This window comes from Nymphalis io, chromosome 14 (genome assembly GCF_905147045.1).
Source record: "Nymphalis io chromosome 14, ilAglIoxx1.1, whole genome shotgun sequence".
NCBI classification, from domain to species: Eukaryota; Metazoa; Arthropoda; class Insecta; order Lepidoptera; family Nymphalidae; genus Nymphalis; species Nymphalis io.
Window position 1 is genome coordinate 8,136,487 of NC_065901.1, and position 26,795 is coordinate 8,163,281.

Sequence of the window (26,795 nt, forward strand, 5' to 3'; positions counted from 1 at the left end):
GTCCTGGTTCCTCTTATCACCTGGGTTCCTTCAAACGAGGCGTGAGAAGGCATCTTGCGGTCCGGCAAGGTGCCTAACATTCTTCCAAACTGTACTCACTGTCGTCGCATTTGGACTCTACTACCACTTATCATCAGGTGGAGTGGAGTCATTTTCCTTCCGGGAAAATATATATTAAAAAAAAAACCAGGTTCTTAGAACCATCTGAGAACCTGGTTATTTTTTTTAATATATTAATTAATCGGAATACTGTTGGCATCATGTCGGACAAGCACTACTGACTAGCATATTAAATAAAAACGAAGTACATAAAAACATGTGCTTAATTTTTATTTATAGCACAACATTTCTACCTGAGGTTGTAACAAATATTTTTTTAAATAGAAATTAGTACATAGAAGTAAATTAGTTATTATGCAAATTTTGATGTAGGAAAATTTGTTCAATGTCTTAAGTAGAATTTTATTTCAAAGATTTTTAAAATTTAATAAAAATACCAAAGTATATTGCTAACATTCTACGCGCCCATCTACACGTATATGTTTTGTATGTCACATTTTTCCAATCCTTTGATGTTACTGCCGTGCGCACCGCAAAAGGACATTGTTCATTTAGTTGATCTGTACTGCATTCAGATATCAATAACTTATAGTACTATTAGCGCTAATAATGTTAATACATGTAAAGGGAATACTTTTTAAAATCATTGTTGCCACTACTAAAAAAATAAAAACATAATTATGTTGAAGTTTTTTAGAATTTTTATTTAGTAAATAAATATATCAAAATATTAGGTACATGAAATTCATTGAAATAAGTACTTACAATGACTAAATTACTTTGCTTAAACTGTCAATTATACAATATTTCGGATCGTTGGTTTTAGAACGCAATTTTGTATATTATCTGCTTTGAATCGCATAGTCGTCAAATTCTAGTGCTACTATTTGCTATTCCGCCAAAGTACAGAGTCATCTAGAATTGATAAAATGGCAGAAGGCCAGGACGAACCCAAAAAGATCACGATTACCGTAAAAACCCCAAAAGAAAAGCAGCAAGTAGAAATCGAAGAAGATGCAGACATTAAAAAAGTAAGTACTGAGACGCTATGCTACTTTTTCATGGCGTAATAACATAGATATTGCATACGCAATCAGTGATGACATTTCTCTAATTATTCGGCAAGAAAATAAATTGATTTATTATTTTAGCTCAAAGAAGTACTGTCTCCTAAATTCAACGCTGAACCGGAACAGCTATGCCTTATCTTTGCTGGAAAAATAATGAATGACTCCGACACACTTAAGCAGCACAACATTAAAGATGGGTTGACAGTTCATCTTGTTATCAAGACGCCTCCTAGACCTGAGCCCGAAGGTGGAACTCGTCGCCCCCCAGGTAAATTCAAGGAGACATGACATAAATTGTGTGTGACATATATTGCGCAAAATAATTTTGAAAATCATCATCAAAGTGAAAAATTCGTGGAGAAAAGTTTTACTGTCTGTTTTAATATAATATAACAACTATTTAATTAAACAAGTAATTCTTATTTCCAATCTATTAATTTTTAATCATCAAATAAGTGATATAGGTTAAATGTATAACTTTTAGCTGATGTTGGTGCAACACCATTTGGACTCAACTCTCTTGGTGGCCTTGCTGGACTGGAAAGCTTAGGTCTTGGTCAAAGCACCTTTATGGATTTGCAGGTAAATTAATAACCATAAATCAAGTATTCATTTTAGATTAAAGTAACTTCACTGTTAGAAGAACATTTGAAAAGCTATTGTGAGTGTATATAATTATTTTTGAAAACAGTGCTATAATTATTTTTAATTTTTAGGCTCGCATGCAACAAGAACTTTTATCCAATCCAGAAATGTTGCGGCAAGTTTTGGATAATCCTTTGGTACAACAGATGATGAATGATCCGGAAAACATGCGTTCACTCATCACATCTAATCCACAGATGCAGGATTTGATGGCTGTAAGTAAATATTTATTGTTATATTATTGTCATTTCGTATAAGAAAATAATTTTGTATAATTATATTATTTACTTCCCAGTGGGAAGTTTTTGTAATGGGTCCGATTTTGTGAATCCCGAATTTTGACTTTTCTCCACATTTCAAGGTCACTAAAGTCCATTGCTAAAGCTTTTAAGAGGATGTCTGTGTGTGTGTAGATGAGTTCAGAATTTTTTTTCGTCACTTTTATTAAGAGAAAAAAAAATGATGTCAAGATGAGACCAATTGCATTCAATGCAGAATTACAAATTCTAGCGCTGATTAGATTTTAAGTAAAATCAATCGAGTCATTTTTTGTAGAGATAAAAAAACTTAAAAAACTATTATATTAACTGAATAGCTGATGTATTATGGTAAGAATAAGTCAATACGACAAAAACACATCAGCAAGTAAAAAATATGGTGATTGTTTATAATAAATCAAATTGTTATAAACAATTGAAAATTGAGTCAAAATAAAATTAATAGAAATGATGATAATAAATATAATAAGAAAAACATATAGTACTTTCATTCTTGCCACTGGGAAGTCATGTGGACCACCCAGGTCGCACCCAGATCATTTTTTATTGTTATGTATTTTTGACGATTGGAGCTAATCTCATGTCATTGGTTATGTCAAAATTAATGCAATAGTCACAGTGTTTACTACTAGATAATATTTAATAATACTAATAATACCTTATTTAAGTAACTGGTGGCAGGGCTTTGTGCAAGCTCGTCTGGGTAGGTACCACCCACTCATCAGATATTCTACCGCAAAACAGCAGTACTTGATATTGTTGTGTTCCGGTTTGAAGGTTGAGTGAGCCAGTGTAATTACAGGCACAAGGGACATAAAATCTTAGTTCCCAAGGTTGGTGGTGCATTGGATATGTAAGCAATGGTTGACATTTCTTACAATGCCAATGTCTAAGGGTGTTGGTGACCACTTACTATCAGGTGGTCCATATGCTTGTCCGCTTTCCTATTCTATAAAAAAAAAAAAAACTTAAACAAACTACTACTTACATTTTAAAATATCCCATGTATTTTGATATCTTTATAGAGAAACCCAGAAATCAGCCACATGTTGAACAATCCTGAACTATTACGCCAAACTATGGAATTGGCACGGAACCCGGCAATGTTGCAAGAGTTGATGAGGTCTCACGATAGAGCACTATCTAACCTAGAGAGTATTCCTGGTAATAAAATATGGATAATCCTTGTTTAAACAATAGCAAATGTTAGAATATATAAGCAATGGATATATTTAATAATGCATATTTAATTTATTTTAGGTGGTTACAATGCTTTACAGCGGATGTATCGTGACATTCAGGAACCAATGCTGAATGTAGCCAGCAGCATGGCAGGAAATCCATTTTCAGGGCTAGTTGATAATTCAGGTAAATTACTCTGAAAAAATAATTAAGCATTAATTAAGAACTACATTTCTTATGAAGCTTTAATTTAAAGTTTAAATAACATAAATGATTAAAAGACTATTATATGACTTATGTTTAATTTGGTTATTCCAACTTCTCACTTACTGCAGTCTATGACTCTCTTAAAATCATTTAAGGCTGAAAAGGAAAATGACTATGTATTGTGAGCCTTTTATTATCAACTTCAGTTGAATGAACCCTGGTATAGTAAGCAAAGTCTCATTACTTTATTATAAGTCGAGCAATAATGTTGTAATATTGTGTTACTACAATGTTTAGTTATTACAAAGTGGACATGGAACAAATCCTTATACATACCAGAATGGGGGACATTTTTTTTTAAAGATAATGTGAATGAATAAAAACTGATGAAATCTTAAACATGCTATTTATGATATGCAATAGTAATTATAACGTCATAATATAATAAGAACATACATATATAATTTGTTGATTTATTGATTAAAATTTTGTTTTTCAGATGGAACAAATCCACAGCAGGGTGCAGAAAATAGACAGCCTTTACCAAATCCTTGGCAGCGGGGTGGTTCCAACACTGCACCCAGTGCTGGAGGTGGAACTGGCCCAGGTCTCATCAACACTCCAGGCATGCAGTCTCTGTTGCAGCAGATGTCAGAAAATCCTCGCCTCGTACAGTCAATGCTTTCTGCTCCATACACCAACAGCATGCTGCAGGCACTATCTGCTGACCCTGAAATGGCATCACAGCTTATTAACCAGGTAAATAAAACAATTACATTATATTTGTTATTAGGCTATGTAGTATTTGCAAACAAAAAATAAAGTAAGCTTAAAAAACTAGCTAATATTAAATTGTTTATATTACATACATATAACATTATTTCAGAACCCAATGTTTGCAAACAACCCCCAACTTCAGGAACAGATCCGTACTATGATGCCACAGATGCTTGCTCAACTACAAAATCCTGAAATGCAACAAATGATGTCAAATCCGCAAGTGAGTTTTATATTTTTTTCACAATATCTCGTAGGGAAGTGCTTAGTGTAATTATTTATTAAAACTAATTGACTAAGAGCCCCAGCTGTCCCAATGGCTAGAACATGTGAATTTTAAATGAAGATGTCAGGACAAACTTAGGCAAGCATCTCTTAATTTGTGTTTTAATATTCATATTATCAATATCAGTACAGGCTGTTACTTTAAAATGTATTTTTTTTTCTATAAATGTAGTTGCTCTAATTGACTTGATAATAATTAACATAAATCATATACTGAATAAAATTAATCACGGTGAGACCCAAAATAGTATCATTAATATTGTACAATAAATAACATATTTTTTTAAATTTATAATTATTCATTTACCAAAATTTTTTGAATAAGAACAAAAACAAAGATGTCAAAAATTTCTCAGAATTAGGAAGATGAACTAATTATTTTTATGATCTCAAAAAATCATATTTAAAATATAAAAAATACTGGCCATTTTTTTTCACGATATCTGCAAAAATGAATTTTTTACAAATTTTTAAAGTTCGAGTTTTTAAATTCTTTTCTGGAGTGACCGATCGAAGCGTGACGTCACATCGCCCAACGTCGCTCGCTCGCCCATACAATTTCGCCTAAATTTTCGCGTTATTCTTGATTTTATTTATATTTCGGTTAGTATAAAAAATATTTTCATATATTTATTATACAGTACCATAGCATACTAATTTAACAAATAGAATTTAGGAAAAATACTTTTCCTATATATATTATCATAAAAACAAGTAAATATTTTCGTGATGAGCATTTTAATATGATTACCTTAGTAGAGAAATTTGTCGTATTTATAAGTTTTTAGTTTGAGGATCAAACATTTAATTTTTATTATTATAGGTATTCGTTTAATATAAACATAATTCAGAATGTTCGTAGTAACGGCCTCGATACGTTGAATACCGATTGTGTTGTCATAAGAGTTTGTATCGATGAAAAATGCATTTCAACGTTAATCATAGGTTTATTGTTAATCTTGAAGATGATTTGTGAACAACGCCGTATCGGCAATAATATAAGTTGAAAAAATCATTAATGACTGTGATCTATTGCATTTACTGGTGGTAGGGCTTTGTGCAAGCTCGTCTGGGTAGATACCTCATCAGATATTCTACCGCAAAACAGCAATACTTGATATTGTTGTGTTCCGGTTTGAAGGGTGAGTGAGCCAGTGTAATTACAGGCACAAGGGACATAAAATCTTAGTTCCCAAGGTTGGTGGCGCATTGGATATGTAAGCGATGGTTGACATTTCTTACAATGCCAATGTCTAAGAGCGTTGGTGACCACTTACCATCAGGTGGCCCATATACTCGTCCGCCTTCCTATTCTATAAAAAAAAAAAAAACCATATTATGTTTCTTTGAAAGTCAAATGACACCTTTTGACCGCGATGATTACTACATTGTCCATCCCCTCATTTTGAGAATACCGCCTCGCTACCAAATCCAGTATCAGGACGTTAGGTTCCGTGGTCTATTGGAAGGTGAAGCAAAATTAACCTCTAAAAGCTTAAAAACCTTTGTGTGCTTAACAAGGTAAGTCAGTATTTCACGTCAGATCCTCGCCTAAAATTCTACAAGGCGAAAACTCATCCCCATATGGAGTACTACTCTCATCTCTGGGCGAGAGAGATGTTATCACTCTGCATCTTATATCGCATCTTTTACGGAGAATGCTCTGAGGCAATGCTTAGATTAATCCCATGCGCTGTATTTCATCACCGGACATCGCGTCTATATTCTAAATTCTAACCATACCATTTCGATGTCTAGAAATCCACTACTACAGCGCTATTTTTAAAGCATTTTCTGCCATTTCTCATATTACCCGGCGACTTTTCCGAACCGTTATGGCATAGAAACCTTCAAGAAAATCCTAAGCATACGCATTCTTTTAAGGCCGACAACGCACTTGCAAGCACTCCGGTGTTGCTGTCCTTGGATAGTGGTAATCACTTTCCTTCAGGAAAGCCTCGTGTTTGTTTGCTCCCCTTTTACATAAAAAAGGTTTCTTCCACTAACATATTATTTCATTAAAAATAGGCTTCTTACATCGCTATGAGCGCTACCAATGATGTAGTATGTTTGCATCCTTCACATTCGAGATTGTTAATTTTATTTGTACTTTCATTAGAGGAAAATTTACAATAATATGCCGTGGCTCTATATCGTAACTAACGCGCCGCGAACTGTGTACGTAAAATTAAAATGTAAGTACCGTAACCGTAACAGCCTGTGAATGTCCCACTGCTGGGCTAAAGGCCTCCTCTCCTCTTTTTGATGAGAAGGTTTGGAGCTTATTCCACCACGCTGCTCCAATGCGGGTTGGTAGAATTCACATGTGGCAGAATTTCAGTGAAATTAGACACATGCATAAGTAATGTTTATTATATTCTACATCGATATTATCTTCTCTCGAAAGCGGAAAGCACTAGTATCTACATAAAGAATACGGACTTGTTGCCGATCACAGTTTGATCAACTGCATTAACAAAATAATAAAATAAACAATAATAATAATAAGCTCACTAATATATTTCGCATGATTTGTGAAAGAATCCGCAATCATAAGATCGACTTTCGGTAGATTTGTTAGTCTACGTGAAAATACTGCTCTTATTTTAGCATAAAATAATATACTAATAATCGTTTTAATATTATTATAAGTAAAAGAACATATGGCGTCAAATCACCAAGAAAAATAAAATAAATACAAAATTATCAACGAGCGTATCGTAAAAGAGTCGCCTGCAATAACGAACCGACGATGTGACGTCACAGTCAAAACTCGGAAGGAGCAAGAATTATACGAGAGCGCCCAAATTGATTTGCTTATAAAAAAAAAGTTAACTTGATATAATCATAATTTTTTCACACACGTTTTTATGGTAGTGTAAAGATTATTTTAGTACAAAAAAAAAAAAAAATTTTAATTTACATCTTCGTAATTGAATGAATAATATCAATAAAAGTCCTTGACCTGAATAAACAATGAAGTTCTTTTAATTAGCTTATAATTATAATCTCATTATATGTTTTGTACTTCAAGTAAACCAAATAATATTATAATTGTAAAAAAATCACTTTTGAATCTGCAAACCTCGTGAAAATTGAAATCTTTAACTAATACCTAATACCGGAGTTTTAACCCGTGATTCCTTTAATTATTATACTAGTTTTCCTCGCGTGTCAGATTGTAGGTAACAAAGGAAGAGCTTCTTGGGGCTTCAAGCTTGCTTCATACAAAATCTCGTCAAAAGCAGTTCAGTATTTTAGCTGTGAACACGTAACAAACAGACAGACTACGTATTTATAAACGCATTTTTGTTCGTAAAATGTTTAAATCAAAACTTTGCAGTCACATTGCAAGTCAGTTTAAATTTTGCCTACTAAATTCTCATTAATTAAATTCGACTTTGTAACACACAACACGTTAAATTTATATATTAATTAGGTAAATATGTTTTTTTTCTTGTTTATTTATAGTGTGTAGCTTTGTGTACATTTTTACCCTTAAAACCGGCATTTTAGATATGTGTCGCGAACAGTGATCGAAGCGTGTTTAAGAGGAATCACGTGCAGACGAAATGAAGCTCAAAAACACCTTAGCACAACAAGTGATAACACTCGTAGTTCTTTGCTAAAATACTATTTACCATACTAAATATAAAAACAAAAAACATTAGATTTTATTCTAGCCAATTTATTTGCAGGCTTTGAATGCGCTACTGCAGATACAACAGGGCATGGAGCAACTACGTTCAGCCGCACCCAGTCTCGTAAACAATCTCGGCTTCGGGCCGGCCGCGACCCCCGCGCACCCGCCCGGCTTCGGGCCGCTCCCCACCGCCGCGCAGCCGCCCGCCGCCCCCGCCGCGCCCGCCGCCACCCCGCAGGGCCGCCAGCAACAGAACTCGGAGCTCTTCACACAGGTATGAGTTACCTTATCTTCAAAAGTACCCAATTTAAAATTCATGCGGGTCAAAATGAAATAATATTGACTGGAAAAATCGAGACCACCTGAAGTAATGGCAATGATGTAAAATATTACTTCTATCGTATGTAGTGTACAGATGCTATCGTTAATATTGTGAAAAGTTCGTCGTAATGTAAACAATAGATGTAAAAAATGAATCTAATTGTTAGTTAACCCTAATTGTCCAATTATTTATGTGTTATACATTTTATTCCAGTTCATGCAAAGAATGGTATCAGCAATGGCCAACAATCAGACTAACTCACAGCAACCGCCAGAACAACGCTATTCTCAACAACTGGAACAGCTTACCGCCATGGGTTTCCTTAACCGTGATGCTAATTTGCAAGGTATGTACATTACCAAATATAAATGTATAAAGTGTTGTCTCACTAGTAAAAAGGTCCTTGTGGTTTTTCTGAATAACACTTTATTATTGGTGGTATAATATCACTTAGCATTTATTTTATCACCAAACACCAACACTGTTTTATTGTGTTCTAATTAAATGATCACAATGAGGATTGTGTAACCAATTATTTTTAAGAAACTAAACATTATTGTTAGAGTTTCTTTGGCCTTTTCTTTAAATGATGGCAAATACTCTTAAATTTTTATAGACAGAAAATAAGTATTAATACAGGTGGCAAGTTTGTGTGCCTGCCTTTAAACAATTCTTCAATGAAACAGTTAACAGTGTTGGGAGTAATTTAATGAATATGAATAATTACATTTCAGCTCTTATTGCAACATTCGGGGATGTAAATGCAGCGGTGGAAAGGCTACTGGCACTTGGACAATTGTCTATGAGCTAACATTCGCGCGGGTGCCCCATCGTAACCTGTACTCACTTGTACCGCTGTACCGCAAAGTTGGATTGATCACGGATTTTTTAATTCAGTTATATAACTCAACATTTTACACGTGGTTTTAATTTTACAAATTCTGTCTGTATTTTTGTTTAACAAGATAAATAAAAGCAATACTACATATAAGTTTATTGCAACATGTGGTGCAAGTGTGTTATAAATAAAACGATAGAAAATCGTCACGGTATAGACTCATTTTCAGTTAAAAATATATCTATCTGAATGTCTAGTATTTTTAACAGATTGTTTCTTAAATTAAATAATTTAAATTCATTCCTTCTTATTTTAGGTGTATTAGTTTGTTTTAATTCTGAAATAAAAGTAATCTTAAATTTTGGACTAAGATTATATTAAACATTTAATTGACTTTTTTTAGTATATTTAAAGTAATATATATATTTTATTACTTAAACATTTTTCCTGTTTCCTTATGCTATAAAGATACATACATAGTTTTAGTTGTCATAAAGTTAGATAAATGATGTAGGGTTATGTAAATAGTTTTGCTTTAAAAACGAGTGATAAAGGCAGTCCTGGCAAAGCATATAAAATTAATTTGTGCTATTATTATATACAGTATCTTTAAATTGAAATTTGTTAATATTTTTAATTGCTAATTCTTAAAATGTATAATTTGTATAAAATGCAAAAGGGGTTAAAATGTATAAGAAGAATTAAGTTTTTTTTTTTCGATGAATTAGACTATAGTATATATGGATTGATTGGACTTTCAAAATATTGAACAGGATTGGCATAAATAAATCGCTTTTTGTGTGTCTCTTTGTTATATGGGTTAGGAGCATATTAAACTTCTCTGAGTGGGTATAAATTAAATCCATAATGGCGTTTAATGATTGTACAGTTATTTTTGTATTTTTCTGAGGTGTGTAAAACATTGGAGTTAAGCTTTTGCTTTTTTCTATTTAATGTGTAACAAATTAATTTGTAAAAACATGTATGTAAGTACATGCTTACTTTTGTTGGGATTTCGTTAAATTTCCAAGAATTATATAGAATTATATTAATACAAAAATATGTATCAATAAAGTTTGAAAACGCTTAAGAGGCTTTTTTTACCCGTGCTTTCAATATCGCTATATTAATTACTAGCAACCCGCGCTTCTTCAACATGAATACAGTTTGTGATGGAAGATCCTTTAAAAATCTGCCATTTTAACGTATATAATGTTTTGGTAACTCAACAAATAGTTAGTAGCCATTTTGACTTAAAAAGAGGCAGCATTTCTTTGTGCAAATACTTCAATTGTATTTATATACATATTATGTTCTTATTTGCCAACAACATAATATCTAAACCAGAACATTCTTCCCAACTGTACAGGCCGTCGTCGCGCATGGACTCATATAGTAGTCATTTGCCTTTCCGGCAAATATATATAAAAAAAAAATATTCATTTCGAAAAAATCAAACGATAATATGTGAATACAATAACTTCTAGTTTTTGCATGCGCGAAGCTACACTCGTTCGAAAATCAGGCTTTACGATATGAAAATATAATTTTATGATAAGTTTTTACTTTTTTATAGGAAAATCTTCTCATTACACTTTTATAGGATTATTCGCATGTTTTATACAAAAATACCTTTAAAATAAATGCAAAATTTCATTAAGAAAGCAAAAAAATATTAGTTTTTTTTTTAAATTTTTTTTCCGACTTGTCCATTTGGACATGTTAGTCCCATCATATCTTAACCTGTACAATACACAGAATTCATTTAAATAAATCAACTTAGAAATCTCGAGCTTAGAGGCGACGACTTTTCCACTTCATTATCCGAGTGTGTCGAAGTCGGTGCGTATACTTGGATAACCTTGAGGCTATACCTCTTGGTGAGTCTGATCACAAGATACGCTACCCTTGCCGACACACTGGAGATTTCTAAGATGTTGTCAGAGAGAGCCTTGTGGATCAAGAACCCGACGCCACCTTGGGATGGTTGGTCTCCCTCTCTGAAGTACATAAGATGGCCTGATTCTAAAACTATGGTTTCCTCTCCCTTTCTTCGGATTTCACATAGTCCGAAAATATGCCACCTTATGTTCCTCAGCTCTTCTTCGAGCTGTGCCTGTGCATGTAGCGTGCGTCCGTTATACGTAGCCAGGGTCAGTCGGTGTTGGCGGCCTACCGTAACCCGGGGATTCTTAGCACCCCCTGCTCCGCCCTTACCATGACCGCCGCCTTGGCCAGGAACAGCGGGGCGACCGGGAACTAGGGGCCGTTGCGTATAGGTGTGTGCCATAGAAGGTTTTGCCCGTAATCATCACGCTGAGTAGGCGGGTTGGTGATCGCAAACCATAGCTCGTCGTACAGATGACGCTGCTGCCCGTCACCGGTCTGCAGTATTTAGCTACGCCTTAATGGAATGGTTATACCGCCATTAGTCGGTCGCCAGAGCCTCATTTGTGAATCGGTAGGATCGGAGGTCGGCCAACCTCACCTGCACGTGGTGCAGGTGAGTTTGTTTTTAACCAACCATAACAGTAAAATGTATTAAACAAATAACATCCTTACTTTAACATTTATAAACTATAAGTTTATATGTAACTTAATCAGAAATTCTAACATTTATATTAGTAAAATAAATAATAACATCTTAATTTAATTAAATTACATAAGATCTTGTTGACGTTTTTCGACACTAGGTTGGTCTGTAAATAAATCATATAAACATGTATTATTTTTTTTTTTTTTTATAGAATAGGAAGGTGGACGAGCATATGGGCCACCTGATGGTAAGTGGTCACCAAACGCCCTTAGACATTGGCATTCTAAGAAATGTCAACCATCGCTTATAGACAATGCGCCACCAACCTTGGGAACTAAGATTTTATGTCCCTTGTGCCTGTAATTACACTGGCTCACTCACCCTTCAAACCGGAACACAACAATATCAAGTATTGCTGTTTTGCGGTAGAATATCTGATGAGTAGGTGGTACCTACCCAGACGAGCTTGCACAAAGCCCTACCACCAGTGAAACATATAACTTCATATAGTTTTCATTATTTATTATACTCAATTTTGTTCATTATTATTTATTTACACAAAATTTATCATGATCACTGATATAATAATTTTATAATACAATGGTCCGGATACCGTTCTTTCATTATCGAATAAATTTCCCTTTACTATTACATATATTTATCATCATGATTATCACGTCACGATGGTCCTAGTTTTCTCATCGTCCAACAAGACGGCCCTTAACTACTTTTGATCAATATCATGATTATAATATCATGCTCACCATCACCCTTTACATTAAACCTATTAAACACACAATACTATCTGTCTCTTACTATATTAATATACCTTAATTTTATCCTTCTAGAAGATCAATTAGTTCCTCCGTGCTGTCAACTTGTGACTCTTCTGATTCACTCTGACTATTTACATGATCTTGATCTATGAATCATCTTAGAGCGTCTGAGGCCACCGTCGCATTGTATTTCTTGTATCCTTTAACACCTTTAATGGATACAATGATATATCTATCATTACCCAGTACTTTTATGATCTTATAGAGACCACTATACGTTTCTTTAAGTTTACGCACAGTATTTTTACTTTTACTTTGTGTCCCTTTCCAAAGTACTAAATCTCCCACATTATATTTTGTGGGTTTCTTTCTTTTCTTTATTGACTGTGACGTCTTGACCATATGTTGAACAGCTTTTTCTTTATTAAAAGACGCTGTGGCTGGGTCGTCATATATGTTAGCTGACATACCTTGCATTAAAGAACGACTTCCTTGAAAGATTAATCTATATTATTAATGCCCCAAGATATTTTATTAATACATTTGTCCCAATCGCGTTCTTCAGTGGTGCTTGTATTAATTCTTCTTCTAACAACGTTCTATTATAACGCTCTACTTGTCCAATTAGATCGAGGTGCGGATATCGAATTAATCACGTGTTTTATTTGATTAAAGATACAAAATTATTTAAATCTTCTGCTCGTAAAAGCTGCGCCACTGTCGGAAATTATTCGTTTTGGATAACTAAAAGAACAGAATATTTTTGTCAACTTTTGTTCTACTTCTATAGATTTGGTTGTGCCCGTTGGCTTTGCCCAAATAAATTTTGTGTATTCTACTACAAAGTAGTAGACTCATACACAAAATAAGTATGACAATGTATGACATGTCTGTACCACCTTTTAAAAAATGCTCCTGGATGGTCAATATGTAAAGTGTATAACGGTTCTGCTGCCTTCTCCAAGGGATGTAGCTCACCTTCTTTCTTACCGTATTGACCTCTTTTATAAAGACAATCTATACACGCATCGTCGTAAAATACGTCGACTTCCTTATAAATCTAGTCATACGTACCAACTCTTTGATCAATGTATCAATGTATCATTTTTTTAGACCTATATGACCTATATGATCATGATATTTCAGACCTAGATGACCTATATCATCATGATATTTTCACATTATATCCCATCGAGCTACCTTTGGGACTACTATTCGTAAGTTATCGTCTTTAATCTTCCTGTATACTGTATTATCCTTCAGAACATAGTTGTTTATTATATCGGTGTCTTTGATATTGTTCTCTAGTTTTTGCGTAATTGTACGAATAGTATGATCTGTACAAATTTTCTTATCACTGATTACCATATGGGAATAATGAATATTATATTAGGACAACCAGTTATAAATGACCCTGGTTACGTGTTCATGATTTCTGGTGATGTTTTTACGATCAACAAAAAGAAACTAATAGTTCAACAGTTATTAAAAATTAACACTGAAATAAAAGAAAATTATAAGGTCAAAGTACTTTGTCTAAAAGAAGTCATCATACCACAAGCACATATTATGTTAATCAATGTTACTTCGAATACCATGTCGCATGAAGCTATTTTTATCGAATCTTACACACGGACCCATAGTGGAATGGATTATTTTATACCATCAGGCATTATAAGTGGGGGACAAAGTGCGCTTGAGATTAGGAACAATTTTGAATTTCCTTTATTAATATCCACTTCGGAATATGCTAATCCCATCATTCTGGTGAAAAAGAAGACTGGTGACTACAGCCTATGCGTAGATTACAGGAAACTAAATAGTTGTACTATCAAAGACAAATATCCATTGAAAATTATTGAAGAACAAGTAAAAAAATTGGCTGGCAAGATAATTTTTACAAGCTTAGATTTATCACAAGGCTTTTACCAGATCTTAATGGCTAAAAATTCAATAAAAAAAACCGGATTTGTAACTTCAGAAGGGTATTAGGAGTTTTTACGGGTGCCCTTCGGCTTAGCAAACTCACCATGCGTCTTTCAGCGTCTAATGGATAAAGTATTAGGTTCTCTTAGATTTGACAAAGTGCTGCCATATATTGATGATCTTCTTATACCTAGTGTTACAAAGGACGAAGGACTTAATATATTGAAACAAGTTCTACAAATTTTGAGAGATGCTAAGCTTACACTTTACATTGATAAGTGTTCTTTTCTGCAAACTAAGGTTGAATATCTTAGGTATGATATAAGTGAGAAAGGCATCAGGCCATCTGAAAAGAAAATTGGCTGTACTGAAAAAGTACAAGGTACCGAGCAATGTTCACGAATTACGTATGTTCCTTGGATTAACAAGATATTTTAGGAAAATTGAGTCCATTTACGCAATAATGTCACACGATCTGTATAAAATTATTGAAGAAGGATTGTCCTTGGATCTGGGGAAAACTGAACAGGAAACTTTTACTAAATTGAAACAAGTTTTGGCGGAAAGACCAATTTTAACAGTATACGATTCTAAGGCTGAAACGGAAATTCATAGAGCAAAATAAGCAGCTAGGAGTTCTAGTTCATTAATATACAATAGTGATTCGCTTTTAGACCAGCGACCACTAGTATTTTGCCCATAACAAGCTGCACCTCACCCAGAAGTTGAGGCGTCAGAGAATATCTCCAAGACATATTTATCATTGTACGGAATCATCAATAATATTAAGCCACCAGTTTATATCGGGCAACAATGACGGTGGTATAGTCATATATTTATTTTAATCATCTTTACCTCGTAAATTAAGAAACTTGGTGCAGTCCAGTTGCGTGGTATATAACCATCCGTATTCAATGGTTGGGCAGGCAGAAACTAACAAACCTATGAACTGGGCGAATTGTCTTATTTTGCAGCGTTTTAATTTTTTGATATTTTCTAACTAATTTAATTCGAGTTCTGTTGTCTGAGGATAATCTTATCTGCTACATATGGCTGTTCATTATGAATCCTAACATTTGAGTGATATCAATGTTTTGTATACACTCTTGATAGGTATAACCCATTAAAAATAAAATATCTAGGTATATAGATGATATTAAACCTAATGAAAAGTAGTATTAGATTATAGTTATACAAAGCTAGGCTAGGGAAACTTAAATAAAAAGTCAGAGCGTGGTTACAAAGACAGACATTTGCTTTTATTTAGAGAGAGTGACACTAAAGAGGTTTAGCGTTAATAAGTTCGGACTACGTTCATATTTTCAATAAAAACACATGACCGTAAATTTATGACGGGTTTCATCAGTTTTGTAAAATGAATGTGCAGACACCGAAAGGCAAAACGTTAAATTCGTACAATTGATCATCTATAAAGAAGCGGAGATTTTTTCGAAAATATGGATGTATATTAACTAAAAAACATATATCTTTCAAATCTAATGTTGCTGTATAGCACTTATTAGAAATAAGTTTTTGCACAGTACGAATGTGTTCTAATTTAATATATTCCGTATAAATAAATGTATTTATATCTTTTAAATTTAGGATAAAACTCATCTTGCTATTCGGTTGTGGTACCAAGAATATACGTGATACATGTCGATCAGGACAGGTTTTACATTTAGAAATTGCTTCGATAGATAATAGATGACGGTAATGTATCTATTAAATGGGTTCTTTAGAATCAGTGAAAGTGTTTAGCTTTGGTAAACGAGGTTGATGGACTGGTTGATCAACTTTTTTTGATAACCCTTTATCCATCCATAAAATAGATTGATCACGTATTACTAGGGATCATTGCTTACAAAAATAGACAAGTCTTCCAGCATAACGTACCGGATCTACGACCGCTGCGTGTAGTGAAAATTCATCTAAATTTATTTCTTTCATCTGAAGGTTAGTTTAATTTAGAATTGCAGCAAAATGTTCCCACAGAACACTTTGATGCATATGGCGTTTACAGCCATAACAAGCAAATGCGACGAGCTAGTCCCTCAGACTACTCTGATGCATAATTACAAGGTTGGCGGTTTCAGCCATTACAATTCAAATGCAACGAGCTAGTACCTCAGACTACTCTGATGCATAATTATAAACTTGGCACTTAAGGTCGTTACAATACAAATGCGACGAGATAGTCCCTCAGACTACTCTGATGCATTACTACAAACTTGGCACTTACGGTCGTTACATTACAAATGCGACGAGATAGTCCCTCAGACTACTCTGATGCATATTGACAAACTTGGCGCTTAAGGTCGTTACAATTCAAATGCGACGAGCTAGTCGCTTAGACTACTCTGATGCATAATTACAAACTTGGCGCTTAAGGTCGTTACAAAACAAATGCGACGAGCTAGTCCCTCAGACTACTCTGTGTTTGTATTCATTTTAATAAAAGGAATGCTAGCATCGGCAGCATTATTTATCTTCTGTATGAGAAAATTATACATCAACTGCACGTTGCTATTAAATGTCAGTCTTTCTACTTCGGTGAAGGCATCATTTAAATTATTTATAAGTGTCCCAATCAATCTTTTTGTAATTGCGTTTTATACACATTTTAATATCACAGCGAACTTGTCTTTACTTTAATTAAAATATGCTTCCTAAATTTTTATTAAAAACAGTCCAATCAAAATTAACAGATATATCAAAAGAAAAAAATGTAACATCCGGCGACGATTGTTGCAAATTACTGTTGACCAGTCTAGCTCGCTTAATTGAACCATCATTTAAAGAAATGAACCCATTATTGAGAGCGTATCCTCCACACCTATGACACCTCTCGTCAGTTACACGAACAGTTGCTATGATGTGCATTAATGTCAGAAGATGACTATAATGAACATCATAGCATTATTGTTTTACTTGGAAACGAATCGAATAAATTTTCCCAATCTTACGGTTATGTACCTAAATGCTAAATGTTCCGGTTTGAAGGGTGAGTGAGCCAGTGTAATTACAGGCACAAGGGACATAAAATCTTAGTTCCCAAGGTTGGTGGCGCATTGGATATGTAAGCGATGGTTGACATTTCTTACAATGCCAATGTCTAAGAGCGTTGGTGACCACTTACCATCAGGTGGCCCATATGCTCGTCCGCCTTCCTATTCTATAAAAAAAAAAATGCTAATAACTTCTATATCCCTATTGTTGTAGTTTAATTGACTTACAGAACTTCTAACAGACTTGTGCACTATAATTGCCACGCATCCATAACCATCCCTTCGGTCCTTTCTGTCAATATTGTAATCACGAATGCGTATACTTTCATCAGAATTCAGCCACGTTTCACTTATAAGAGCAATATGAATCTTTTCCTGAATTAAAATTTCTTGAAAACTCAACAATTTCGGCTTAATACTTCGTAAATTCCATTGAAAAATTATTAGAACCACTTTTTTCCATGAGTCGTTAATCTTATTGGTTACTTAAATAATCCATAATACTTGTAAATATCTTTTAAGTTTCTTTCATAAAAAAAAACTCTTTATAAACCTCTTATATTCATCGAAAATGGTCTCAATAACATCTAAAACTTTTTCCTTAATTGATTGCTTGGATATTATTATCCTCTTAGTTATAGCTAAAAATTCCCTGATAATTCCTCGTCAGAGTCATTGATTATATCACAACTAACTTTCGTTTTTTTCACTATGTTGCTATATGTTTTTGCGTTTACTACCATAGGATCCAGTACTACGCCCCTTTCTGTGTATTTACTTGTTTCTCCAATTTTTTAGGAAAAAGTTTATAAAATGTCCAAATTTCCAACAATCCGAAACATGAGAAACTAGAAAGATGAAGGGATTTCAGTTTTAAGGTTAGATTAAATCTACTCATATCTTATATCTTACGTCTATGCATATGCATATGCATAGACGTAAGTTGGCTGTGATGAGTTTTCAAAACAAATTCTGATTGTTTCACAGTCTACCCATTTTCCATACGCTTATCATTCATACATACGCTTAAGCCGTTTAACAGACAATGTTTTGGAATCACGTTTCGTTGCCGCGTATAACTTTTTTTCATGGTTTTGTTAAATTTATACTTAGTAGGTTAGTTTGACAAGTGAAGTAAAGCCTTAAATGTATATAAATAAAATTAAAAATAGTACAAATCCTGACCGCATGGAATGGTGGCAAGAATGCTAGCAGCATTTCCCCTTTGAATCGCAATTCCGATTCTCTGGGCGAAAAATGAACCAGTTAGTCATTTAGTCGATAATGAGTACTTCAAAGATTAAAATAAAAACAGATTTACGTTTAAGTTTTAAAAAGACACAATTTAATGTGAAGTTATCGTTTGCAGTCAATAAATAAAGCACAGGGAAAGACATTCAAATATATCGGAATAGATTTAAGGGAATGATGTTTTCTCTTGTATGATTCTAATTGCATGTTGCCCTATCTAAATTCGGGTGCGGCAAAAACCGAATAAATACTAATATCCCACGAAAATAAATCTAAATATGTTGAATATACTGAAATATAAAAAGACTGCTTTTTTTTTTAATTATACGCGGGTGAAACCGCGGACATAGCTAGTTACATTAGCATTCTCTTCAGGTGTTGAAATCTAAAACACTGAAATAAATGATTAATAGATAATGATCTTTCTATGTTAACCTCTTGTTTCGGAATGCATAATATTTATTAAAGAAAAATATTATATAATATTGTTATGAGAAAATTACAAATAGGAGAAAGAATAAATAAAAATAATATATTTATTAAATTATATAGGCTTTTATTGGACTTTGTATTTATTTTTATATTGTCGACGAGTCAACATTTTTATCGAAAATCGGGGCATTTTTTTAACTGACGCTGGCAGCATTTACATTATATTATAGGTTATGAATGATAAAAATTAGAAAAAATCCTATTATCTTCAAGATTTTAATGCGACATAACGATCCGTCATGCTATGGCATAAATAATTATCACTGAGACACTATATTTAGGGAGAAAACCGTCGTACTTACGCGTGAAAACACACGCTGGCAATTTTCTTCTCGCTATCGCTTTTACATGAAATAATACGTCAATTCACCAACAAGAAATACCTTCGAAATGATATAAGGATTATTTCTCTGTCTTCTTACTGGATACGAATCGTTTTCTAATATAAAAATAAGCAAAAATTTAACATCAAACAACTGTCAAAGTTTGTTTCGCAACTAGATTAGCTGGCCTTGATAAAACGGGTTAAACGATAAAGGACAATAAATGTGATAACTGTATCTCTGTCTAAAAAATTGGTAACGTCGTTTGCGTTCTCTTAATTGTGTAAGTGAGAAACGAATCGTCATTGTGTCCATTAGTTTCTGTCTACGTCACACTCACAGCACAGACTGCATACAATAAATATGTCTAAGTCACAAAATGACATTGACATATCTTAAACTTAAATTCTCATTGATCAATCAATTAAACGAAAAGTTGTCTAAAAAAATTATAAATATTTTGTATAAATGTATAAATAAATATATTTGATACGAGTGTAATGCATATTCTTACATCATATTTTAATAAATGCTCTGTATATGCGGGATCAATTCCCTAGATTTATGATCTTGCATAGGTTAGTTCAAAATCAATAATTTTTAAAGTACAGTTTTAACGAGCTATATTTAACTTTATTTCAAATATTTTTCAGAAAATAATGTATACTCCGAGACAGAAAATATTGTGGTTCGCATTCAGTACCAGAGTTTTTATCATTTTTCTTCAAGCTGTTGGAAATGTGATTATACCAGACCATGATGCAAATGTCTTTAAAAGCCCAGAAGATGCAGCATTGCGTAAAAACAAAGGGGATGTGATTATTGATACACTATTAGGCGGCTTTAGAAGATGGGATGCTCAATATTTTATACACATTGCACAATATGGATACACATATGAAAATTGTTTGGCATTTTCTCCATTATTGCCATTAATAACAAGGTATGTTGCCTTCACTCTAAATAGTATATTAGGTTCCTTTCTAAATTTCCATAGTACTTTATTGTTATCTGCAACTATTGTTAATTTATTAATATTTATAAAATCAGCTGATATCTTACATAGGCTAAGCTTAAGAATATTGAGAAGTGAATGCAGAGCATACAAATCAGTTATTTTGTACTGTGTTAATCCAGCCAGTATATTTTTTTCAGCACCTTATTCTGAGTCATTATTTGCATTAATGTCTTTTTATACAATGTATAAATGTACTGAAAATGAAACTTTAAGATTTGCTAATATTGATATAACAGCTGCATTACCCGCTGGATTCTCTATGATAAGTCGATCAAATGGTATTGTAAATTTAGGTTTCATATTGTATGCAAGCTTCAAAAATGTAATAGAAAAGACATTACCAGAAATTATGTACAAATATAAAACTTTAAAACATAGATTAATTTTACCATTTTTACTTTTGCCATTATTTACTTCTTGTGTAGCATTATTTTTGACTGTGGTTATTGCAGTAATTCCTTATGTATTAGTACAAATTTATAATTACTTCAAATTTTGTGTTTACAGTGACCATAATTTACCAGAATTTTTAACTAATACAGAATTTATATTACCAGGGACTGCTGAAAGTCCATGGTGTAATAGTTCATTACCTATTTCTTATTCTTATATTCAAAGTCATTATTGGGATGTTGGTTTTTTAAAGTATTATAAAATAAAGCAGATTCCTAACTTTATTCTTGCAGCACCCATACTTCTTATAATATTATATCACTGTATGTCATATATAAAAAACAATTTTAGAGTATGTTGTCGTCTAGGATTAAAAGAAATTGTATTTAATTTTGGATATTCAAGCAAAATAAATAAACAAAAACAACATCCCAAAGGTTTTGGAGCCAATGATCCTAACCTTTTTGTATATATAATACATGTGTTATTTTTAACTGTATTTTGCCTTATGTATGTACACATACAGGTATCAACCAGACTTCTAGCCTCTGCTAGTCCAGTTTTGTATTGGATATGTTCTAGTAAAATGAATGTTGGTCCTACACCAACATCGGACCAAAATACTATAAATGAACATTTTCGTCGAATTGGCATAGGGAAGAGAGTACCCTCTCACCATTTATCAATAGCTAATTTAGAAGGTGTTGACAATATGTATAGTAAGTGGAAAACGTTTATAATATCAAGACGGATGCCAGACTTTCAGTCTAGACTGATACAATGTTACTTTCTGGGGTATCTTCTTATAGGTACAATTTTATTTTCTAATTACTATCCATGGACTTAAATATCTAATTCACAGTTTTACATTGATCTCACGACATATCATTATAATTCTATAATTATTCAAGTATTAAAAGATTTTTTCTTAAAATTTCTTACATATCATTACATATTTAGTTAATTTCTAGAATAAGACATAAGGAGTGATGATTAGTGTAGTAATTTTAATGATAGTAGTACAATTGTTAAAAATCTCTTTGCTTGGAGTTTAATAATGCATGGGGCCTTTTCAAATGAGTCCATTTTACATTTTGACCTGAGGTTGTTTATTATATAAAAAATTGCTTAGTAAAATTTTATAGATAGATAAACGGAATATTGGCTTTATTAGCTAATTTTTTTATAATAGATTAAGTATAAAATTCTAGTCATACTTTGCTCTAGTAATAAGATGTGTAAAACGAGGTGATAAAACATTTTTAGCATGTTAATTAAAGCACAAAGTTATAATTATGTAACACTAGCATAAAATGTAATTTTTCTCTGTGTATCTTTTTCAAATATGCACCAGAATGACGTGCATCAGAATGAATGTATATAATGACAGATCAGCTTTAAAATACACTAAGTACCTTTAGGTAATAATTTAGTACCTTTGTTTAAATATTTGGTACCTAAATCATTGACAGAAAAAAATAATTTTTTAATTAGTACTAAATAGGTATAAATAAATAATTTTGGTAGTATTTTAAAGCTGATCTGTCTCTTTGTAGTCATTCTGATGCATGCCATATCCAATTACATACTTGCTAGTCCTTCAAATATCTACAACATAATAGGATTTATTTCTCTATTTATTAGACTACATTAAGCTTTGTATTGTAACTGATTAATGTTATTAATTAATTTTATCATTATTATTTAAAATATGTATATTATTTCCATTTTCTAAATTATGGTTGTGATTAAAATTTTAAATCTATTCACTATTTCACAAATTTAGCTTTGAAAAATTACTGCTTAATTAAAGAAAAAAATAAATTAAATGCAATTATTTTTATCAAACATATTTTATTATTATTACTCACTTAGAAATCTGTACACAATACATGTACACACAATCGATTTTCTATCCTAACCATAGTACCTTTTTTGTTTACAGTTTTATATCACAAATTATTTGAAAGATATAATAGAAGCAAATATTTAATATTCAAATGTTCATTACTCCAGCCTTTTTATCAATAAATTATTTTTAACCTTTCCAAACATTTGTCTCTTTGACTATTCGCCTTAAGTCTAAATCTGTGTTCTTGTTTTAAAAATGTAATCTCAAAAATGAAAATATTAATCAAGATAATTTTGACACACATTGTTAGTTGCTTGTATGCGGCTTACTCACAAGAAAATCATTTTCATTCTTAAATTAGGAGTTATATTACTCTGAAGATTCATGTTAATATTGCAAGTTACATACAGATAATTTGATAAAATATTTATTTCTACATCTATAAATGCTAGAAATGCTACAATATAAATTAGAACGAAATAAGATAGTAAAAAATTATTGCTAAAACTTATGATTTAATTTTTAGCATTTATTACCTTATAACCTAAATAATCTTAGCTAGTACTATCGACCACGCAATCCGAATTGGAAGGTTTAGGTGAGTCTGCGGTGGAATCTGGCAGCATCTGTTCGACGGGGTCAGCTTCCTGCGAATCGGCGGCGGAGGTCAGGTCTACCCCGTCGCCGGCGTGCCCCTATGCAGCCACGAGAGCCTCTTGCAGTCGTAGGCGAGCCCGCTTTACCCGCTCTTCTTGACGCCGGAGGTCATCTTTTGTTATTGTAACTGCCGCTATCAAAGGTTGATCAGGGTTTAAAAAAACACCTGGATTCTCCATTATTGTTTGTTTTGAACCAGACTGACCTGTAATTGGTTACAATTTACCAGAGTTCAATTAAATAAAAGAATATTATTTTCTCTTGTTTCAAAACACTAACCTACTGTAATGTTATTTGCATGCCACATATCAAGATAATTAATTGTTTGAGAAAATATATAGATTTATATAGTAATTATATATTTAAAATGGGTAAATACTTATAATAATATTTAAAGTTCGAGTAAATAAAGGTAGTAAATAATTCTAAGATTAACACTAAGAAGTATACCTTATATTTTACCGTCAATGAGCGGAATGATAAAATCCATAAAATTTATTTAATACTTATTTCTAGCTGTTATATTTTTTAATTATACATACCTGTTATTGGTTGTGATGAAACATGTAAAGCTGTAGCTAGAGACTGTATAGTTGTAGCATCAGATGTATATGGACCCAAGGGCTTTATATACTTGGGCAAGGATGTTGTGCCAATGACTCCATTTGCATCACATGCAGTCAATCCCTGTAATGTGCGTTTAGTAAGTATGAGTTGACATTTGAAGTTATTTTTTTGGTTAGCAAACATTGATTTGATTAAGTAAAAATATGAAGTAATATTGTAGAAATAATTGTCATCTATACAGCTATATATTATTGTTTCGACTTTTTAAATAATAAACTAAGACATAAGTGATTTTATTAATTGTTTTTCAGTGGTTGTACAGTACTATAATTCAAAAAATATATATAGATTACTTCTAATCGCTTTTCCCAAAAAAGTTGTTTAGGTTTTTCTTGAGTACCATGTTTCAGATCAGTTTTGACTTTACTCTCCTGAGTCTTGTACACAGTCACTGGCTGTTTAAATATTGAAGCTGTTTGACGTATAGGAGGAACAAGCGAAGCATCTGATCGAACACCCCTGTGTATAAATTACAAAATTAATTACTAAATAGGTTCATATATGAGACTCAATTTTTTCGTATATAAAAGACACAGCAAATATTACTTTATTATTACTTTTTAAAAAACTTAAAATTTTATCATTCATATAAATAAATATAAATAGTTTTTTATTATTAAAGTTCTTTTATTTCTTTATTTTACTAACAATAAAACAAGTCACACAGGGCAATAACAAAGAATGTGCCTACTTAACAGATGAACAAAATAAATGAATTTATGAATTCTCACATGCAATATTAGTCATGCTAAATGATATCTAGGCACTTTAGGTTATATACAGTGAAGGATGAAGGTAATAAATTTGGCCAACTGAAATATAAATAGTTGTGTGTTTGTTTAGTTTCAAATTAAGTTGTACAAAATATATGAGGTAGCTAGAGGCTACCTTTTATTTTAAAGAAATTATTACATATTGTCAATTTGGGTTTGATTTACTTTTATACAAATCAGATTTGAAAGGCACTTTTTTTGTAGAATATAAATAAAATTACTTTGTTTTTAATACACTATTATTCAAATAAATATTCCTATAATTTTTGGAAGGAAAATATTTAAAGTCTCAATAGTAATTAAAAATTAAAAAAATATTTATGAAAAGCTTGCATAAAAAAAAAGCATATTGTGCAATGACGTTGAAAAAATTACAAATTGGTGATTAAGCTTCTGAGATTAAGCTAGCGTTTAAAGGATACATTCAACTACAAAAACTTCATAACATCATTGTAAAGCTTAAGCCTAAAATGTAGGTCAATAGAAGTAGGTTCAATTTATTTCTAAGGTACACAGACAAAAGCTATTGGATAAAGAGCATTTACAAATGTAACACAAAGCAGGACTGCACTAATGAACACAACAGACACAGTGAGAGAAGGTATGACACATGTGGGAACCTGTAGTCAAACTGCGCTCGAGCTTTCTTGACCTTGCACAGGAGCATTGTGTTTATTTGACCTTGTTGAAAGTCGAAACACGACAAGTCCACACTATCACCGAGATAACGAACTAGCTCGGGTTTACTGCGAAACTTTTTACCTGTTGGGCTGCAGAAAATTCATTGTCACCACAGACCAGTCAGCCATAAACAGCTGTTATACTGTTAGTCATGTTAATTATTATTAGCAATGAATGTTGTGGATGGTCAGATAAATATTTGGCTAGAATGGGAATTTATATGTGAATTCCTACATTATATATGCATGAAACTGACTTTGCTATTTTTGTTTTGGCTGTCTATATCAGATTATAATTCACCCTATGTTATTTAAATATAAAGTTGTGTCTATTTACTATTTAATCCAATAGCTGTGTGACATCAGCCTTTGTGAACCAGTCAATTATTAAATGATAATGAACTACATTTATAACATAACATGAATAATAAATCAGTTTTATATCAAAAGTATCAGTTTTTAATTAACAGACTAATGTATTTTAAAATATAGTATGCATTGTTAAAAAAATATAAACTTAAAATGGTTATAACTATTGCTTAGCATCACTTAAGATTTATTGTTTATTATAGGATATAGTTATTACAAATCTCGTGTTAGTGTTCTTTATGTTATTAAAAAAACACAAATTACCTATAGTAGTATACATCGACTTTTCCTGCTGAAAGCCCAGTTTTTCTTATAACTTCTTCTCTTTGCCAACCTTTTGGTAGTGCTGCACAATCTGATCTTTTCTTTTCTATTGAAATATTCATTATAAAGTATAAAAATACTAAACCTTTATGCCAAAAATAAAAGCAAAATGAAGATTTGCTTTTCAGTTATTATTCATAATCAACGCTTAAGTATTTTTATACAAGTTCAGCTTCATTACAAGAAGTGTAAAAATGCAGATATATAATAAGTTGAATAAGTAAACGTAAAAAACTATATGTTATAGCCTAAAGGTATGTCTCGGGAAATTAATTGACACCAAACTCCCACAGATTAATTAAACTTAGGAAGAATAGGGAAGTGTGACATTTGTAAGTTGTGACAGTCGTGACTCGAGGTATAAGTGATTCTATTCTCTTTGAAATATAGAAGTAGTATATAAATGTTATATGCACTTTGCTTATGTTATTAGCTTCTATTAATATATATTTTGTTTAGGTTTGTTTAATTTATTTATTTTAA

At 32.3% G+C, this 26,795-nt stretch overlaps 4 protein-coding genes across 6 annotated transcripts in view; 2 read left to right on the forward strand and 2 right to left on the reverse strand.

The window, feature by feature from the left end:
- LOC126773166 (cytochrome c oxidase assembly protein COX16 homolog, mitochondrial) overlaps positions 1-26,795 on the reverse strand; it is a 141,071-nt gene that overhangs the window by 51,780 nt on the left and 62,496 nt on the right. The gene's annotated exons all lie outside the window — the stretch shown is intronic.
- On the forward strand, positions 923-10,397 carry LOC126773161 (ubiquilin-1). Its single transcript, XM_050493805.1, has 11 exons — positions 923-1,091; positions 1,212-1,398; positions 1,615-1,712; positions 1,847-1,990; positions 3,079-3,217; positions 3,314-3,421; positions 3,942-4,201; positions 4,329-4,442; positions 8,203-8,421; positions 8,683-8,815; positions 9,204-10,397. The coding sequence occupies exons 1-11, from the start codon at positions 990-992 to the stop codon at positions 9,278-9,280; spliced, it is 1,581 nt and encodes a 526-aa protein (XP_050349762.1). The 5' UTR covers positions 923-989; the 3' UTR covers positions 9,281-10,397.
- On the forward strand, positions 20,045-21,950 carry LOC126773160 (GPI mannosyltransferase 2). 2 transcript variants are annotated; one of them, XM_050493803.1, is made up of 2 exons: positions 20,045-20,197; positions 20,273-21,950. In XM_050493803.1, exon 2 carries the CDS (start codon positions 20,279-20,281, stop codon positions 21,875-21,877), a length of 1,599 nt encoding a protein of 532 aa, XP_050349760.1. In that variant the 5' UTR covers positions 20,045-20,197; positions 20,273-20,278; the 3' UTR covers positions 21,878-21,950. The 2 variants fall into 2 exon arrangements, with proteins under 2 accessions (XP_050349760.1, XP_050349761.1); XM_050493804.1 differs by lacking the exon at positions 20,045-20,197 and having other exon boundaries at positions 20,430-20,562; positions 20,775-21,950.
- Positions 22,381-26,594, reverse strand: LOC126773165 (methyl-CpG-binding domain protein 3). 2 transcript variants are annotated; one of them, XM_050493808.1, is made up of 5 exons: positions 26,253-26,594; positions 25,560-25,709; positions 24,460-24,625; positions 24,082-24,226; positions 22,381-23,744 (listed from the first exon to the last, which is right to left on the reverse strand). In XM_050493808.1, exons 1-5 carry the CDS (start codon positions 26,372-26,374, stop codon positions 23,578-23,580), a joined length of 750 nt encoding a protein of 249 aa, XP_050349765.1. In that variant the 5' UTR covers positions 26,375-26,594; the 3' UTR covers positions 22,381-23,577. The 2 variants fall into 2 exon arrangements, with proteins under 2 accessions (XP_050349765.1, XP_050349766.1); XM_050493809.1 differs by lacking the exon at positions 25,560-25,709 and having other exon boundaries at positions 26,253-26,592.

What these genes read in the sequence shown, in the direction of transcription:
- LOC126773161 (XM_050493805.1), top strand. Translation starts at nt 990, where the DNA reads ATGGCAGAAGGCCAGGACGAACCCAAAAAGATCACGATTACCGTAAAA. An exon ending in GCACCTTTATGGATTTGCAG is followed by an intron (nt 1,713 to 1,846) that starts GTAAATTAATAA and finishes TTTAATTTTTAG; the next exon opens with GCTCGCATGCAACAAGAACT. An exon ending in CCGTGATGCTAATTTGCAAG is followed by an intron (nt 8,816 to 9,203) that starts GTATGTACATTA and finishes ATTACATTTCAG; the next exon opens with CTCTTATTGCAACATTCGGG.
- LOC126773160 (XM_050493803.1), top strand. Translation starts at nt 20,279, where the DNA reads ATGTATACTCCGAGACAGAAAATATTGTGGTTCGCATTCAGTACCAGA.
- LOC126773165 (XM_050493808.1), bottom strand. Translation starts at nt 26,374, where the DNA reads ATGAATATTTCAATAGAAAAGAAAAGATCAGATTGTGCAGCACTACCA. An exon ending in TTTGGGAAAAGCGATTAGAA is followed by an intron (nt 24,227 to 24,459) that starts GTAATCTATATA and finishes CGCACATTACAG; the next exon opens with GGATTGACTGCATGTGATGC. An exon ending in TTCATCACAACCAATAACAG is followed by an intron (nt 23,745 to 24,081) that starts GTATGTATAATT and finishes AACCAATTACAG; the next exon opens with GTCAGTCTGGTTCAAAACAA.